Below are 16879 nucleotides of genomic sequence, written 5' to 3'. Positions count from 1 at the left end.
TAAATAATGTAGTTAAATTCTTCACAAAGTTTAATAGTTAACTTGGATTGTGAAATAACTTAATAACAATTACTTTCCAAAGAATAATAATTGGTTTTAGTGAAATGGAGCATTTCGAAAAATATATTTATCTATGTTGACATAGTTTTATTGGCGTGTATCAGCAACTATAATGAATGAACCGAACTTATTTTGTTATTTATTTAACTAAATTATTTTGAAAAAACAAGGTTTTATTTATGGTATTTTTGGAATGTTAACTAGATAAGTTACACATATTGTTTACTATGTAATGAACTAAACCGATACCAATTGATTTCCAGCCACGCCCTCACCACATCTCGTGGATTAATTGTAGCTAGTTAAGCATAAACATGTTCAAGTGTATAATATGAGTATGTAGGATATAAGAGAGAAGAGTTAATCAAGAGCTCTAAAAAGAGGCTTATACTTTTCATATAGGTGGGGTCAAGAGTTGGTTTAGACTTTAGATCATCCATGAGGAAAAGAGAAGAGGTAGGGATGGCGGTAAAACTCAAAACCGATATAATTGGGACAGGTAATGCTTGACCCATTACGGTTTGGGATTAGCTTTGAAATTTTTCGTGGGTTTGGGACGGGCTTTGAACTTGTAATATACCAGATTACCTGACCCGATTACCTAATAACACTGACCCATTTACCCGATTTTACACTCTATATACTCGACATAACTTTTCTATATTTATAAATAGTATAGTCTAAACATTATTTGCTGAAACTTGTTTATGACAATTATATGAAAATTTTTATTTTTATAGCAATCATTATTTGTAATCGATTAATTATATTTTTTTTCAAAACCTGATATAAACCCAATGAGTTTTGGGCCGGGTATACCCAACGGGTATTTTGACAAAACCCGAAACCCGATGGGAAACCCGAAAACCCGACAGGTTTGGAATGGGCTTTCATAATCGAGAATAGGTTTGGGAATACCTATACCCGACCCATTGCCATCCCTAAGAAAAGGAAGATCTACTACTTACAATGTTTTATCACTAATAAAGGTATCTAGTTGTCACTGTGGATGTATGCCAGTATAGACCAAACTACATTGATTTTAAAGCAATATAACATATAGCATATCATATTTGGTAACCCTAATAGTTACAAAAGGCTCATTCTTTTAACTTCAAAACATAAGTTTTTAATATTCATATACATGACTAAGCACATAAATAACACTTAAGGAACCCATATGGCTTTTGTTTAACATGTAATCATGAATCATGTTGATAGAAAAATAATATAACTTCTTCCTAGGAATCGAAACGAAATTCATGAATCACGTTAATAGACAAATAATATGACCCAAATTCTATTTATACATTGGAGTCGCTGTTCGAGTTCATTTGTCTACTATTGTGACCACGGTGAAGATAGATATGGCAAGAAGTGACGAGACATGGTCACGCAAGAATGAGGTGTTGCCGTTTTTTGTTATGCTAATGACATGTTTGGATATGATCGGGCTGATAATAGTGAAAGCTGCTATGAACGATGGTTTAGCTAGCATTGTCTATGTTGTTTACCATAACGCTCTTGGAACATCGATTCTTCTTCCATTTTTTGTTCTTCATATGCGCAGGTTTATGTTATATATTTGTTTCTTTTATTATCCGAGGAAAATAATATAAACCGGTTATAAGTAACATAATATTTTGAACTTGTATAGAAACATTGATCGTCCTCGGCTCATGTGACAATCGTCAATTTCAGGTTAACTCCGTTAACTCAACTCCGTCAATTCAAACTTAAGATCATAAAATCTTTAACGCACACTTCATTACATTTAAACTAGGGTTTAAATGACGCTTAACACTTACTACATGTGTAGTCTTTCGGGATTTGCACCGAAACACAAACAAGTTGAAGCAAACGATTGAGGAATAAACGAAAAACGTCAACATAATAATTATGTGATAATTATGTGTTAACATATGTGTTACTTGATTATATTGTGTGTAATGCTAAACAAGAAACAAGAACTAAGTTAGTTAAGTTAGAAAAACAACACTTGAAAGTAGAGGGACTTGAGTGTAACTTGTGTGTCTATAAATATAACCTTAAAAATAAAACCCTAACTATTATTATTATTAATCCCAACCCGATCGCCCCCCCCCCCCCCCTCCCCTTTGCTCCTTGCTGCCGTCGACTTCCACACACACATACATCAAGAAATCAAGTGTTTAATCCAAGAACTAGGTGCTAGGAAGGTATAATTGATCATCCTTTACATTCTTGTTGATTGATTTTGATGTTTGTTGGGTTAATAACAAACCCGAGGCTGCCGATTTTGAGTATGTACATAGCTAACATGATTGTTGTTATTTGGATGATGATTTGTTAACTAGATTGAATCTTGTTGTATTGTGATTGTTGTGTCTTTGATTTGAGTTCAAACACAAACCCTAATCTTGTATGTAATGTGAAATTGATGTGCATGGATGGTGTTTATGGGTCTAGAGGGTTATATGGATGCATGATAGTTCATAGATTGTTATTATGTTGAGTTTGGATGCAAACAGATTCTGGACAGAATGTGTATACGATGTTTAAGTGACTGTAACGAAGTGTAAACGTGAAAGTTGGTTGAGATTGTGGGTACTGTAGTAAACTAGGTTGAGTCTAGTTTCTATAAAGTATAAGTTTGTAATTTTTGGACAAGTAGAAGTTAACTTTTATGATTTTACAAAAACGTTGTGCAAAGCTGAGCTGTTAGACCTGCTGTTAGGTTATGTTGTAAATGTTATATCTCATGAACTACGAGACCAATTGGGTTGGTTCCACTTCTGGAAGTTGACTCATTGAGTTAGGAACCAAAACCAAGTGGTCTTGCATTTATTGGATTTTTCGTTTAACGGGAATTGCAAATAACATTCTGTTGTGCATGAATCTGACTGTTATGAGTTTGCTATAATGATTTGATGATTGTGAGAAAACTATGAGGAATAAAAATGTAATAAAATATGTTCTGGAAACCTAAGACATATGTGCTTCTGTGATGATTTTTGGTAAATTAATTGAGATGCTATGATCGGTGAAATAGTACAATCTTTCTAGTAGGATTTCTGTCTCGGTGAAACTAGCTGCTGAGTTGTGTAAAAATGCATGAAACATGATACTTGTTATATAATTGCTATGTTTTGACCAAAATACCCTTGCGGGGAATAATTGCTAAGTGATTGCCATGATTTGGCCAAATTGCCCTTATGGGGAATAATGGCTAGTAAATTGTTATTTGTTGACCAAAATGCCCTTACGGGAAAAATTGCTAGTAATGTACATTATGAATACATGACACGGATATGATTGCTTACACATGTGATGTGTCACAAAAACACTTGTTAAAGACACACACGATTCACGAACGAAACACGAAACATGTTATGTGCATAGGTATTATGTGCCGGGTCTAGAGACTCGATAATATTCCGACACTTAGAAAAATCTCTTTGTTGTTTTAGAACGTTAGAGAGAGTTTTTCGGTGACGCGCATCTTGGTGATTTATTTTGGGAAATTCTTCGCAAACAGTGAGTTTCACTTACCCCTTTTAAACTGTTTTAAACGCTTTTCACTTGGGGGAGATAACATACTCCGATAAACGCATTTAAGATTTTGTCAGTAAATTATATATCACTTGTAAAGGCTAAGTGGCAAACGAAACATTTGAAGTCCTACACATCGAACCGGTTAATATTTGGAATAGAGAGTCACTGTTGAGTAGTACTACTGGGTTTGACAAACCCCACCCAACGCTAAACTCGACTGGAGGTCGAGCGGGTGTAATTTTGGCTAACACGTACCATGGTCTGGAGGACCTGGTGACAAGGCACTTACTAAACGAGTCAGCTTCGGTGTCGAACACTTAGTAATACTTGTTGTATAGATTAGCTACCTATCGATATATAATTTGACATAACACTATCTGGTAACGCAAAACGCTTAACGCAAAACGCCGTAACGTGGTTACGCAAAACGCTTAACGCAAAACGCCGTAACGTGGTTACGCAATACGCTTAACATAAAACGCTGAACGCAAACGCTAAACGATTTATTTTATATAACTTGTGAACTCACCAACCTTGTGTTGACACTTTTAGTATGTTATTCTCAGGTAGCCGAGGCGGGCGCGCGGTTTAGGAACATGCATTGATTGAAAACGCTTTTGTCCTGCAAACTTATTTTTAACGATTATCTTTGGTTTTAAGTCGTCCTGCGTGACGCAACTTTTGATTAAAGGTTTTTACGCTTCCGCATTTAATTACTCGTAAACGTTTTTCATGGTTTTGAAACTTTATTTTATGGTTTGATTATAACTGATGATTCCGATCCTGTTAGTTCACACCCTCTAACGGTAAAACTCCGTTAGTGGATTTTGAGGGTGTGACAGCTCACTTTCCATATAATAGCCAGATTCTTCATCCTTGGCCTCTTAGGGTAAGCATTTGATCTCATTGTTCCATATGTTAAAACAACGAGTACTAAAAAACCGACACTTATATAACAAAAAAAATCTCAAAAGATCGTTTTGAATTCTAATCAAAAAGTGGAACTTGTTATGTCTGATGGTTTATAGGCTAATAGCCTAAACGTAAACTATTGTCTATACCCAGTTTTTTCTGTTTAGCTGATTTGGGAGTCGGTTAACTTTTGGACTGGCTTCATATCACATTGTAATCGCATTTTTATGGGCCGTTGTAATGTTTTAGCATGCCATGTAACCAATTAAGACGCATTCTAATAACTGGACAATTTAGACACACTGTTATAACTAGTTTAAACACACACTTATAATCAATGGTGTGTGTGTGTAACTTGTTTCTTAAAATATATATTGCAAGGGTAAAGTTAAAATACAAAGGGAGACAAAAATGAGAAGTGTGAGAACTGAGAAGGATTTATGGTCACACAAAAAACCCATTAAAAATATATTAAAACAAAATAATAAAAAAGTCATAACGCAAAATATAAATAAAAAACAAAAAAATTTAAAAAACTAAAATGTTTCCCCCATCATTCCTATTCAAAAGGAAAAAAAAGATGAAAAGACACAATGCCGAGATCAAAGACACAATGACGAAAATGAACAAAAGACATAATTATAACTAAAAAAAGACACGATATATCGCAAAATATAACACAATACCGAACAAATATAACACAATGTTGAGTAATATAACACAATATCAAGAAAAAAGGACACAATGCCAAGGAAAAAAGACATAACTAATGACGAAAATAAATACAAAACACAATGATATACAACAAGACATAATGATGCTTTTCACTAAACACTGTTTTTTTTTAGAACGGGAAAGACGGTGGAAACATTTTTGTGTTTTTACTTTTTTCGTTTTTTTATTAAATTTTGAGTTATGGTTTTTTTAGGGGTATTTTTTGTGTGCCTACAAATCCTTCTCATCATTCTCATTTTTGTCTTCCTTTCCTTTGTAGAATAACTTGACCCTATATTGCAATACTATTTTATTTACCATTTACCAATGAATCGCACGTGAATACTGAGTTCACTTTAACAAACTTTACGTCTATTTGTTGTTTGTAGGCTTTGCCTTTGCGAGGTACTCATGTTTGCAGGTATTTACTATGGCTCTCCGACGTTGTCTAGAGCCATCTGGAACTTGAGTCCTGCGATAACATTCATGCTCGCAATCATTTTTAGGTAGTGCTTAATGAATCCATAGTGTTAATTTGATCAAACTACATTCGATTCGCATTTTCATGCTTGACCTTTAATTATGTGTTTTAGGATGGAGAGAATTGACATCACAAGTTCAAGCACTATTGCAAAATTAATGGGTACCGTAATAGCAATATCTGGAGCGACGGTGTTCACGCTCTATCAAAGCCCTGAAATTTTTGTGACTCGTGATTCATCCGATCAACTTCTTTCATCAAAATCGTCTAACTGGATATTTGGAGGTCTTATCATTTTTCTGTCAAATATATTCGGTTTCATATGGAAAGTTTTGCATGTAAGATCTCCCCATATTACACATTTACACTACCCTAGACTAGCTTTTTAAATTCTTGATTTATGCATCTAGTCCGTGACGACTAAAGAGTTCCCAGATCAGTTCACCGTAGTCTTTTTCTACTGCCTCTTTGGAACGATACAATGTATAGCTTTATCTCCTTTCCTGTGACATTTGTCAATTTAGGGTTATTTTATACTTGTATTCTTAATGTAAACCCGACCCGTTTTGTATCCCGAACCTTTCGATATTATCAAAATGATGAATTGTATGTTAAATATTTGTTTTATAGTTGTTGGATAAAAAAAAACACCCTTTTCGGTTCTTAAAATTCCCCGAAAACGCTCAAAACGGACTCCAGGGACTAAAACTACCAAAATGGAGACTTGAAGGACCCATTTGTAGTTTGTGTTTTCTTGGGTCTATAACCAACCCATTTTCATGAAACACCCTTTATGAAAGACCCATTCAACTTACCCTATATATACACACCCATCTTCTTCTTTTGTGCTTGCTCATTTCTTCATTTCTCTCTCAAATTCTTGAATTCTAAGGTTGTTCTTCGTAAGCTAATCTTTCATTTTAACTAACTTCTCAATACTTAAAGCTTGATGTTACAACATATATATAATATACACTCCTTGTTTACCTTCGGTCTTTCATTTCTCCGGTCTCGGCCGGTTGAAATGTCGGGCTAGTAAGGCAAGGTTACATGGAGGACTTTGTAGTCCTTGTTTATATATTTAACAAATCTAACCATATAACTTGTTATACTTGCTTAACTTCTACATATTTTAGTTTATTGTTCATATTTGTCAAGTTCCATGGTATTGGGTATGCGGTGACTAGCCTCGGTTTCATCCCGAGTTGAGAACCGAACCAAAAACCGAACTTTTGTTTAAAAGCTTTATTGTTAACTTTTTGAATGTAAAACTTGAGTATTATTATTTATAAGTTATTTTACAAGTTCCATGGTAATTGGGTATGTGGTAACCATCCTCGGTCTTATTCCGAGTCAAGGACCGAACCAAAAACCGAACTTTTGTTTAAAAGCTTTATTGTTAACTTTTTGAATGTAAAACTTGAGTATTATTATAAGTTATTTTATAAGTTCCATGGTAATTGGGTATGTGGTAACCATCCTCGGTCTTATTCTGAGTCAAGGACAGAACCAAAAACCGAACTTTTGTTTAAAAGCTTTATTGTTAACTTTTTGAATGTAAAACTTGAGTATTATTATAAGTTATTTTACAAGTTCCATGGTAATTAGGTATGTGGTAACCATCCTCGGTCTTATTCCGAGTCAAGGACCGAACCAAAAACCGAACTTTTGTTTAAAAGCTTTATTGTTAACTTTTTGAATGTAAAACTTGAGTATTATTATAAGTTATTTTACAAGTTCCATGGTAATTGGGTATGTGGTAACCATCCTCGGTCTTATTCCGAGTCAAGGACCGAACCAAAAACCGAACTTTTGTTTAAAAGCTTTATTGTTAATTTTTTGAATGTAAAACTTGAGTATTATTATAAGTTATTTTACAAGTTCCATGGTAATTGGGTATGTGGTAACCATCCTCGGTCTTATTCCGAGTCAAGGACCGAACCAAAAACCAAACTAAACCGAGTTCACTCGCTTAAGACACACAAGTGTGTTTTTAGCCACCAAAACTCATATTTTTCTTCAAGATTATATTTTAAATCAATTTTAGTTAGTTTCTAAACATACTTGGCATGTCGGTAACCAACTTGATCTTATAACAAGTTCGAACCGATAAGGTCGTATACTCGTTTAACGAACGTTAAGGTTCTTCACAATAGAACTACATACTTGGTAAGTCTATTTTGATTTTATTGAGTTATCTCATAACATTTATTATTTTGGGAAGTTAACTGTGAGCTTGGTCAATTACTAAGTCTCGAACCGACAAACCCGAACACTCGTTTAAACCTCGTTTTGGGTATTCTTATAACCAAGGGTTTTGCAATATCGCATTTTAACCCACATTATTACTTAACATAGGTTGAGTAAAAAAAGAAAAAAACTAATGAATAGAATACCGAGACCCGGTTTCGAGTAAACTTATTTTACAAAACTCGTTTCTTTAATTTCTCAAATATTTACATTTTAAATCCTAAACTTTATTTATTTACTTTATTTGTCATGTATTTTATTTTAAACCCTTCCAAGATTACCTACTAACACAAGACCCATTTAATATAGGTCTTGCTCGTTAAACCGATCTCTCCGATTATTCACGATACTATCTTTCAAGTTACTTGTTAATGTGAGTACTTTTTCATCCCCCGTTTTCCATCTTTCATTTTGGGGGTGGCATTGCATACTTATTCAAATTCAAATGATTTATACTTGAGTCTTAAACCACAACACGTATTGTATATGTTTACTTAAATAAATGCTCGATTTGGTGTTATATGCTTTACATGATTATGTGCAAATTCTTGAATGCTAAGGCGGGTAGCCTCTTAAATGCTAAGGCGGGTAGCCTCATCAAAGTATGATCATACGTTAATTCCGAGTATATATGGTATCCCCATATAGAAAGGTGTCGTCAATGTATTCTTATTGACGATTTCATTATTGTCATCAATGTATTCTTATTGACGGTTTTATCATCTAAATTGTTGCTATTATTTATTGTTTTCATATACTAGTTGTGGATTTCATACTATATACTTATTATCCAAAACTATGAAAATTGCTCACCAACCTTCTTGTTGACAAACTCTATTTTATGCAATGTTACAGGTTTGATGTTAGCCTGATTGGATTACTTGAAGAAACTTATTATCTTGGCTTTAGGATATTAGAAAATAAAAGAACAAGTTATTTGTTTATCTATCTATTTGGCATTTTGTATGAATAATTGTTGTGTTATTTATGATGATATGGATTTAAATGAGTTGTTTAAATATTGTAACTTTATAGTGTCATTGTGCAATGAGCAATCATGTCGCGCCTTGACGTTTCCGCCTTCATTGGTCGGGGTGTGACATTTCCTAGAACCAAATCCAAGTGAATGGCTAGTGTTCTAGGGGTAAGTGCGGTAAACTAAACTAAACTAAACTTCTTTTCATAATGTGGTGTTGGTAGATTGACATGTTTGGTTTGAAGGCTGCTTATACGATTTTGTTTCGCGTTAATGCTATTACTTGGTGCTTGGACAAGAAGGGTCCAGTTTTTGTGGTCATGTTTTCACCACTCTCCATAGTTACCGGGGTCATTTTGGGCGTCACATTTCTTGGTGATTCGCTACATTTAGGAAGGTAAATGGTTATTTTTTTGTCGTGAAAATTAAAACCGACAGAGTAAAATGGATGTTCACAAATGTAAATTATCTTAATCATATTCGGGCATCCGAACAACCAATGGATCTCCAAATATGAATATTACATGGTTTTTTTTTTTTGACATTTTTACACACTACATGTGTGTTTTCATTATAATTCAAATCCGACAATTTTAATAAATTTAGGTCACTCGTCACTAGATTCAAACTTAATTCAATTTGTCTATTAAATCATTCCAGTGTGATTGTTTTTTTTTATTTTTGTTGGGGTGGGGGGAGGGGGGGTCGATTTTCACGGCCTCATACTTCCCAACAAAATGGGAAATATTAGCGTATTGATCTCAAGACTAAATAAAATTATATCGCCGCTTCTCACTCATGCCTTGTTGCCATCAAAACTAACGGTCGAAGCCTTACACACCGCTGTGTTACACTATTACCTTCACAACATTCTTACCACCAAAATACTTAACCAAAAAAATACCTAACCATGCCCAATGTCTAAGACCATCAACATATGTGTTTTTGATCTGGATTGAATGATCAATGTAACTTGTATGGGTTCATGACTTATTGATGAGTGTATTATTATTGTTATTGTAATTATTATTAGTCATCGTAGATTCCATTTTTCTCATTCTGGTCCAAAACACTAACATCGTCTATTTTTTCTAGTTCATATTTTATAAACTGATGAAAAAAATTCAATAATATATAGATGGACGGTGTTAGGGCCCCGAAATCACCCGCCTGCCAGCGCAGACTCCTCCACGTGTATGATTTCAGTCTGGTTGGTTATGTGGGTTAAACTATTCGACAAAAATGAAAAGTACCAATACGGGAAAAGCAAAAAGTTGATGAACTAGAAATGTTATTTTGTTCAAATAGCATAGATCAAAAAGGTAATGTACAAAAAATGAATCATTTGCAAACATCATATAATAATAATAGTGTGGTTAACAAGAAGGTGGTCAAGAAAAGACAAAGGTGTTTGTCTATACCTATCCGACATACCAACATAACACACACTAATTCCAGCCACTAGACTATAGACACTCAAACAACACCCACATTCATGTTTTCATGTTTACACTTTTTTTTTTTTTCAAATGTTGAGTTTCTTGTTTTTAGGTTATCGTATTATTTAAATATGGAGAACCCCATCGTTTTATTCTGGTAAGACTATATTGTCATAATCGGGTCCACGTTAGATTCAGAGTTTGGCTTGGGCGTTCCCCCGGAAACCATACCCCTGGCTGCCACTTGACAGTCGTGTCGCTAAAAGAGCAGAATTCTCTGGCGTAACACACGGTGAGTCGAAAACCCGGGTGGGCTTGGGATTTGAACTGACAACTTTGTAAAGGCCTAGCTCAAGTCTTTATTGCCATAATCTACCAAAATGACACAAGTAGGAATCGAACTTTGGTATTCACCAGAGAATCAAAGCCTCCTATCACTAGAACACAAGTGCTAGATTTATGTTTGCACTCTTAATATGTTTAATTATTTAAAAATAAATATATTTTTTTGAACGAAAATAAATAGATTTTTAATGTAGTCAAATATACATATCTAATAATAAATTTGATGTTATGCTTTTACTTGTAGACAATGATATTTTACCATTTTATTTAATTACATTAACTTTGTTATAAATAACTAATTATCATATCTTTAAATGAATGTTAAATACGGCATAGAAAAACAAATGAAAAGACTCTTTTTCAAATTAAATGTACATTGACTTGTGATGTTGTTACTTGTTAAATATTCTAATAAATACTTTGTACTTTTTTACCCCACATATGATTTATTGACATTTTAGTCACTAAATTTTTTTCTTTTCAATATAGGTTATTCTTTGAACGGTTACATTATTGAATTAAAGTCACTTTGCCCTTGTTTTTTTTTCTCTCTATACCTAACACCTCTAAATGAATCAAACATTCTGAGCCCTGAGTTGTTCGTGAACCATTCAACGAAAAGTTCGTTTATGTTTGTTCATTTACTCATGAATCATTCATTTAATTAACGAACGAACGTGTTTATTTAATTAAATAAACAAACATGAATGGATGCTTCGTTCATTCATTTATGTACGTGAACATTCATTCATTTATGTTCGTTTTTATATGTCTGTTTATGTTTATTTTTAGATAAAACTTTAGATGAATCATTTACTTAATGTTTTATGTGGTTCGATTATGTTAATTTAAATGTGCTAATTTATGTTTGTTTGTGTTCATTATTTTCGTTTATGTTAATTATCTTTGTTCAATTATGTTCATCTATGTTCGTTTATGTTTGTAAACTGTTAACGAACACAAACATTCATTTTTAAATGAACAGACATAAACACAAATATTTGTTTAATTAAGTGTTCATATTCTTTGCCGTTCGGTTTATTAATATCTACACCTACTTATCCCAAATATGGAACTAGTAATGAAGGCCTTGGCCCCTACATACCCTAGCAATTTGGTAACTAGAGTTTACTGTAGTGTCAACCACCAAGAATAGTCTACCTTCCACCTATTTGTTTTATTTGCATTAATTCAACTAATTAAAAGCAATATACAATAGTACATTAGTATGTATATTTGGTGAAATCAAGTAAAGTGTTGGAGAGTTCATAGTCTTGTTAGAATCTTGTATAAATTGCATGAGATCAAGTGAAGGCACCAACCGATATTTACCACACGTGAGCAAGTTCTCCGAAATCATCTTCTTGATCCGCTTATGCTAAGAGGTGCGTGCTTGAATTTGATGAACTATGTATGCCTTTTGGGAGAAGAAACTTTCATGGTTTATATAAAAAACGATGTTTTTAACTATTATGTCAATTAGCTTGATACAAAATTGTTGATGCTATATAATTGATGGTCGATGCGATTATATGAATGGTGTGTCATAACACTCGGACTCCACATGTGTTGGTTTTGACAAGGAGCGGTAGAAGAGTGATTAATCACTTGTTATTGCATTTTTTTCCTATCATTTTTTAAAATGTAAATAATTTTTTTATTCATTAGCGTTACCATAAAATTGAGATTTTTATTTTTAGTTTAATAAACTATTGTTACAATTAAAAAAAAAATACTTTTAAGTGCGTTGAACTATGTGCGAATAACACGACATCATGATTATTCAATAGTAAGTCTGAATTTACCAAGAGACGATAGAATTATTTCAACAAGATATAAGAAACATACGTATCTGCGCTCAAATATTTATATTTCTTTAAATATTTATATTTCTTTTAACACATTTACCCTACATCTAAAACATACATCTCCAAATAACTTCCCACACTTTTTAGCAATTAAAAAAAAAGATTTGTAATCACTATATCATGTCTCAAATGATATAGTAGATTTCACTCTCATAATTCAACTTCACTTCATGACAACCACCATTTCTTATTTTCTTTATTTTCAAGTTTTAAAAATGACTTTATATACACTACCGCTTTTATAATTAGACTTTACCAGGTGGCTAGTTAAGTACTTTTAAACCGTCTTATTAATCGGGCCGGTTACAATACATAGGGTTACAAACGAGTCAAGCTTTATCAAGCATAATTCAAGCCTGAGCCTCAAATAAAGCTCGTTTAGTTATCAAGCAAGGCCTCGAGCATTCTGTATTTTTAAGTTCTACCCTTTCAATCTTTTTAACTTTTATGTATTAATTTCACATTGTATAGCTGAGCTCGAGCCAAGCTATGGTTTGTCTCTATTAAGCTCGTTTAATGTTTATTTTTTTCAAAATATAAAAAAATAATTAAAAAACATATAAAAATTGATTAATAATATATAATAAACAGATTAATCGATACAATCATGAAAGCTATTGAAAAACCATGATTAACATTCTTATTTAGATGAACTCTTTTTTGATTATTTGTATTTCTTTTAAAATATGTTTCATTTCAAAAACTTCCATCATTTAAAATACCCTCTTCATTTTAATTTGGCAAGCCGATTCAGAGTTTAAAAAACAACTTAAACCATCCGTAGTGGGGAGTTTTTCGTGCCAAAATGCCTAGGAACAACCCCTCATTTTGGGTGGCAAATTTCAATGCCTGTGTTCTAAGGAGAATTGTGTGTGAGAGAGAGGGAGAGAGGAGAGAGGGGGGACCAAATAATAATTCAAACTTTTAAGAAAAAACTCAAACTCAAATTAAAGTCTTGTTTGGTTGAAGGAGCTTGAAGCTTTTAGATCATGAAAAAAAACTTAAACGTTGAAGCTTCTACTAGCAGCGTTTAGAAAAAGTTAAAAGCTTTTAGTATTTAATTACTTAAATAACCTTCCAAAATAAGTACATTTAATATTATTTTTTTTAGTTATGCCCATTTTAATCATTTTATACATTTTGTTAAAAGCTCCAGCTACTCTGCCGAATATCTAAATATATCTATAAAGCTAAAGCCACCAGCTAATTTTGTCAAATATTCCCATAAATGTGAGGTTTCTTGGTTTTGAGTTTTGCTTAAACCTGTAAAATAACCATGTATAAAAGTCTCTCCCTCAGCTGACCAGTCTTTCCGTTACACTTTTACACGTGCCCACTCTCTTATTCGACGCCGGAAATCCCTCTTTATTTTCTCTCTCACACACACACGTAACAAATACAAATGACTTTTATGATTATCACATCTGCTGCAGTTTTGTAGAGTTTTAAGTTGTAAGTAAAGTTTTGTTTTCAATCTCCAGATGGGAGGCGTGACGTCATCCGTAGCGGCTAAGTTCGCATTCTTCCCACCGAGTCCACCGTCATACAGACTGACCGAATCCGGCAGGTTAACGATGACGGATGTTCCTGAGAGAGGAAACGTGGACGTGTTGAAGGTGAAGACGAAGCGAGGGACGGAGATCGTGGCGGTGTATGTGAAGAACCCCGCGGCCTCATTGACGGTGTTGTATTCGCACGGCAACGCGGCTGATATTGGCCAGATGTATGAGTTGTTCTGTGAACTCAGTCTTCACCTCCGAGTCAACTTGTTGGGGTTAGTTAGTTCAGTTATTTATTTATTTTAATTTTAGTTATGATTATGAAGATGAAGATTAGATTGGGGCTTTCCATATAGATTTATGATAGTTTTTGAATTGGATTAGTAGATGGGAGAGGTGGGCAAATAAACCGGTACTTAGCCGACCCGAAAATCAAACCAATACCGAACCGGTTTGAAACCGATTATTTAGAAACCGGTTTGAAACTGTAGGTTCGGAACCGGTTTGTTATTTTCTCCACCAAAATCGGTTTCAACCCGGTTAACCGAACCGAAACCGGGAAAAAAACGGTCAAAACCCGAACCGAAACCGATCGTAACATGGTAAGAAACTGGTTTCAACCCGAACCGAAACCGATTATAAACCGGTTTTGACTATTGTTGACCAAACCGAACCGGTTTGTGCACTTCTAGCAGAGGTTATAGGTGCACAAACCGGTTTAATACTCAAAACCGGTTCAGTTTGGTCAACAAAAGTCAAAACCGGTCTATGATCAGTTTCCGTTAGGGTTGAAACCGGTTTCTTGACCAGGTTACGATCGGTTTCGGTTCGGTTAACTGGTTTGGAACCGGTTTTGGTGGAGAAAATTACAAACTAGTTCCGAACCTACGGTTTCAATCGGTTCCGTACCGGTTTCTACATAATCGGTTTCAAACCGGTTCGGTTTCGGTTTGATTTTCGGTTCGGTTTGGTTAACCGGTTTATTTGTCCACCTCTAATCAAGACCAAGTTCCTAATTAGGTTTTTTAATCAAATCAATTTTGTGATATTTGAATAATCTTATTTTTAGCTTAGAACGTGAGGTGAAAAAATGTATGGCATATATTACAGATTTTAAGAAAGATAAAAAGTGTGTTAAAAATTAAAATCAATATAAAGTTTGGTTTTGAAAAGACATTAAGTACTATTAGCATAAATTGATTTCCATTTACTATTCGATTGAAAACAAAAGTTACATATCTAGATTATGAAGTTTCTTAAAATAAATGTATTTTATTAGTATTTTCTTTTAATGTAAATTATTATTAAAAAGAGAAAATGTGTGTATAATAAAAGAGATCAATCAATCATACCCGGTTCAATAAAAAAGAGACGGGAAAAAATAGTAAGAGTGGATATGAAGAAAGAGTGGGGAAAAAATAGTAAGAGTGGATATGAAGACGACACGTGACATGAAAATTCTTTTATTTCTTATAGAGTAGGTTGCCCCTTATGGTAGGCATGTAACACTAAACAGAAGTTTAATATTTTGGCTGTTGACAGGTATGACTACACCGGGTACGGGCGATCTTCTGGCAAGGTAAAACTCTTAAAACACGCATTTCTAATTTACGTGACGATTTAATTAGCCTAATCTGTTTAGTTATGTTTATATTATAGCCAACCGAGCACAACACTTATGCTGACATAGAGGCTGCATACAGATGTCTCATAGAGACATACGGTGCAAAAGAAGAAGACATTATATTATACGGTCAGTCTGTCGGTAGTGGGCCCACTCTAGATTTGGCATCGCGTTTGTCAAGATTAAGAGCCGTTGTTCTTCACAGCCCGATATTGTCCGGACTCAGAGTCATGTATCCTGTAAAACGAACGTACTGGTTCGATATATACAAGGTTAGTTATCATGTATCAACCTATTATAGTTTTATTTGATTTATAACGCGTCAAATATAATATGTTCGTTGATCGTTGATAAGTTTTATTTTCTTGTGACGCAGAATATTGATAAGATAGCGTTAGTCCGGTCTCCTGTTTTGGTAATTCATGTAAGGTGTTTAATGTAATTAAAATTGTTACATTTGAAAGAAATTATATTATTATTATTATTATAGTATTTTTTTATTTTTTTATTTTTTTTAATGTAGGGAACTGCTGATGATGTTGTGGATTTTAGTCATGGTAAGCAGCTTTGGGAGTTATGTGTCGAAAAATACGAACCGTTATGGGTAAAAGGCGGTAACCATTGTGATTTAGAGCTCTTTCCAGAATACATACGGCATCTTAAAAAGTTCATTTCAGCGGTTGAGAAGTCGGCCCGTTTGAAAGGCCCATGTGGGCCCGTTACCGATAATGGTGACAAGCACCGTATGAGTACTGATTGTAGAGATAAACACAGACCTAGTACCGACTCAAGGCTGAGCGTTGACTGTAGAGACAAGTCAAGATCGAGTGTTGACCGGAGGGAAAAGTCAAAGAAGAATATGGAAATGGGCAGGAGGTCAACCAACAGCATTAACCAGCCCGAGAAAGGAAGAAATAGTATCGATCGGTTTGGTGGTATGGTGCGGTCCGCGGTGTTTTGTAATATTGATTGTTTCAAGCCTAATGGAGCAACAGGAGTAGGAAAATCATGTCAGAAATGAAGGCTTTCCAGAAATACAAATGATTTATGTATTTTAGTGATTTAATTTAATGTAGGTAGATGATGTATGTTATTAAGTTTATTTAATATTTTTCTAGCTGTTTAATGTCATGGACCAAAATAACTAATAAGATTAGCTTGATCATTTAATCATAAT

The 16879-nt window shown here is 33.9% G+C and overlaps 1 protein-coding gene and 1 pseudogene across 1 annotated transcript; both read left to right on the top strand.

Annotated features, from left to right (window-relative positions):
- The first annotated feature begins 1427 nt into the window (after positions 1-1427).
- Positions 1428-6210, top strand: LOC143609767 (WAT1-related protein At5g40240-like; annotated as a pseudogene).
- A 7850-nt stretch (positions 6211-14060) lies between these two features.
- Positions 14061-16723, top strand: LOC143609766 (uncharacterized). Its single transcript, XM_077084430.1, has 5 exons — positions 14061-14353; positions 15621-15657; positions 15738-15974; positions 16079-16126; positions 16226-16723. The coding sequence occupies exons 1-5, from the start codon at positions 14061-14063 to the stop codon at positions 16721-16723; spliced, it is 1113 nt and encodes a 370-aa protein (XP_076940545.1).
- The last annotated feature ends 156 nt before the right edge of the window (positions 16724-16879 follow it).

Source organism: Bidens hawaiensis, unplaced genomic scaffold (assembly GCF_021521415.1).
Source record: "Bidens hawaiensis isolate Kalapana, Puna unplaced genomic scaffold, B.hawaiensis_p1.1 tig00013580_1, whole genome shotgun sequence".
Lineage (NCBI taxonomy): Eukaryota > Viridiplantae > Streptophyta > Magnoliopsida > Asterales > Asteraceae > Bidens > Bidens hawaiensis.
This window is presented reverse-complemented; position numbering and strand designations above follow the sequence as displayed.

What these genes read in the sequence shown, in the direction of transcription:
- LOC143609766 (XM_077084430.1), top strand. Translation starts at nt 14,061, where the DNA reads ATGGGAGGCGTGACGTCATCCGTAGCGGCTAAGTTCGCATTCTTCCCA. An exon ending in ACGGGCGATCTTCTGGCAAG is followed by an intron (nt 15,658 to 15,737) that starts GTAAAACTCTTA and finishes TTTATATTATAG; the next exon opens with CCAACCGAGCACAACACTTA. An exon ending in ACTGGTTCGATATATACAAG is followed by an intron (nt 15,975 to 16,078) that starts GTTAGTTATCAT and finishes CTTGTGACGCAG; the next exon opens with AATATTGATAAGATAGCGTT.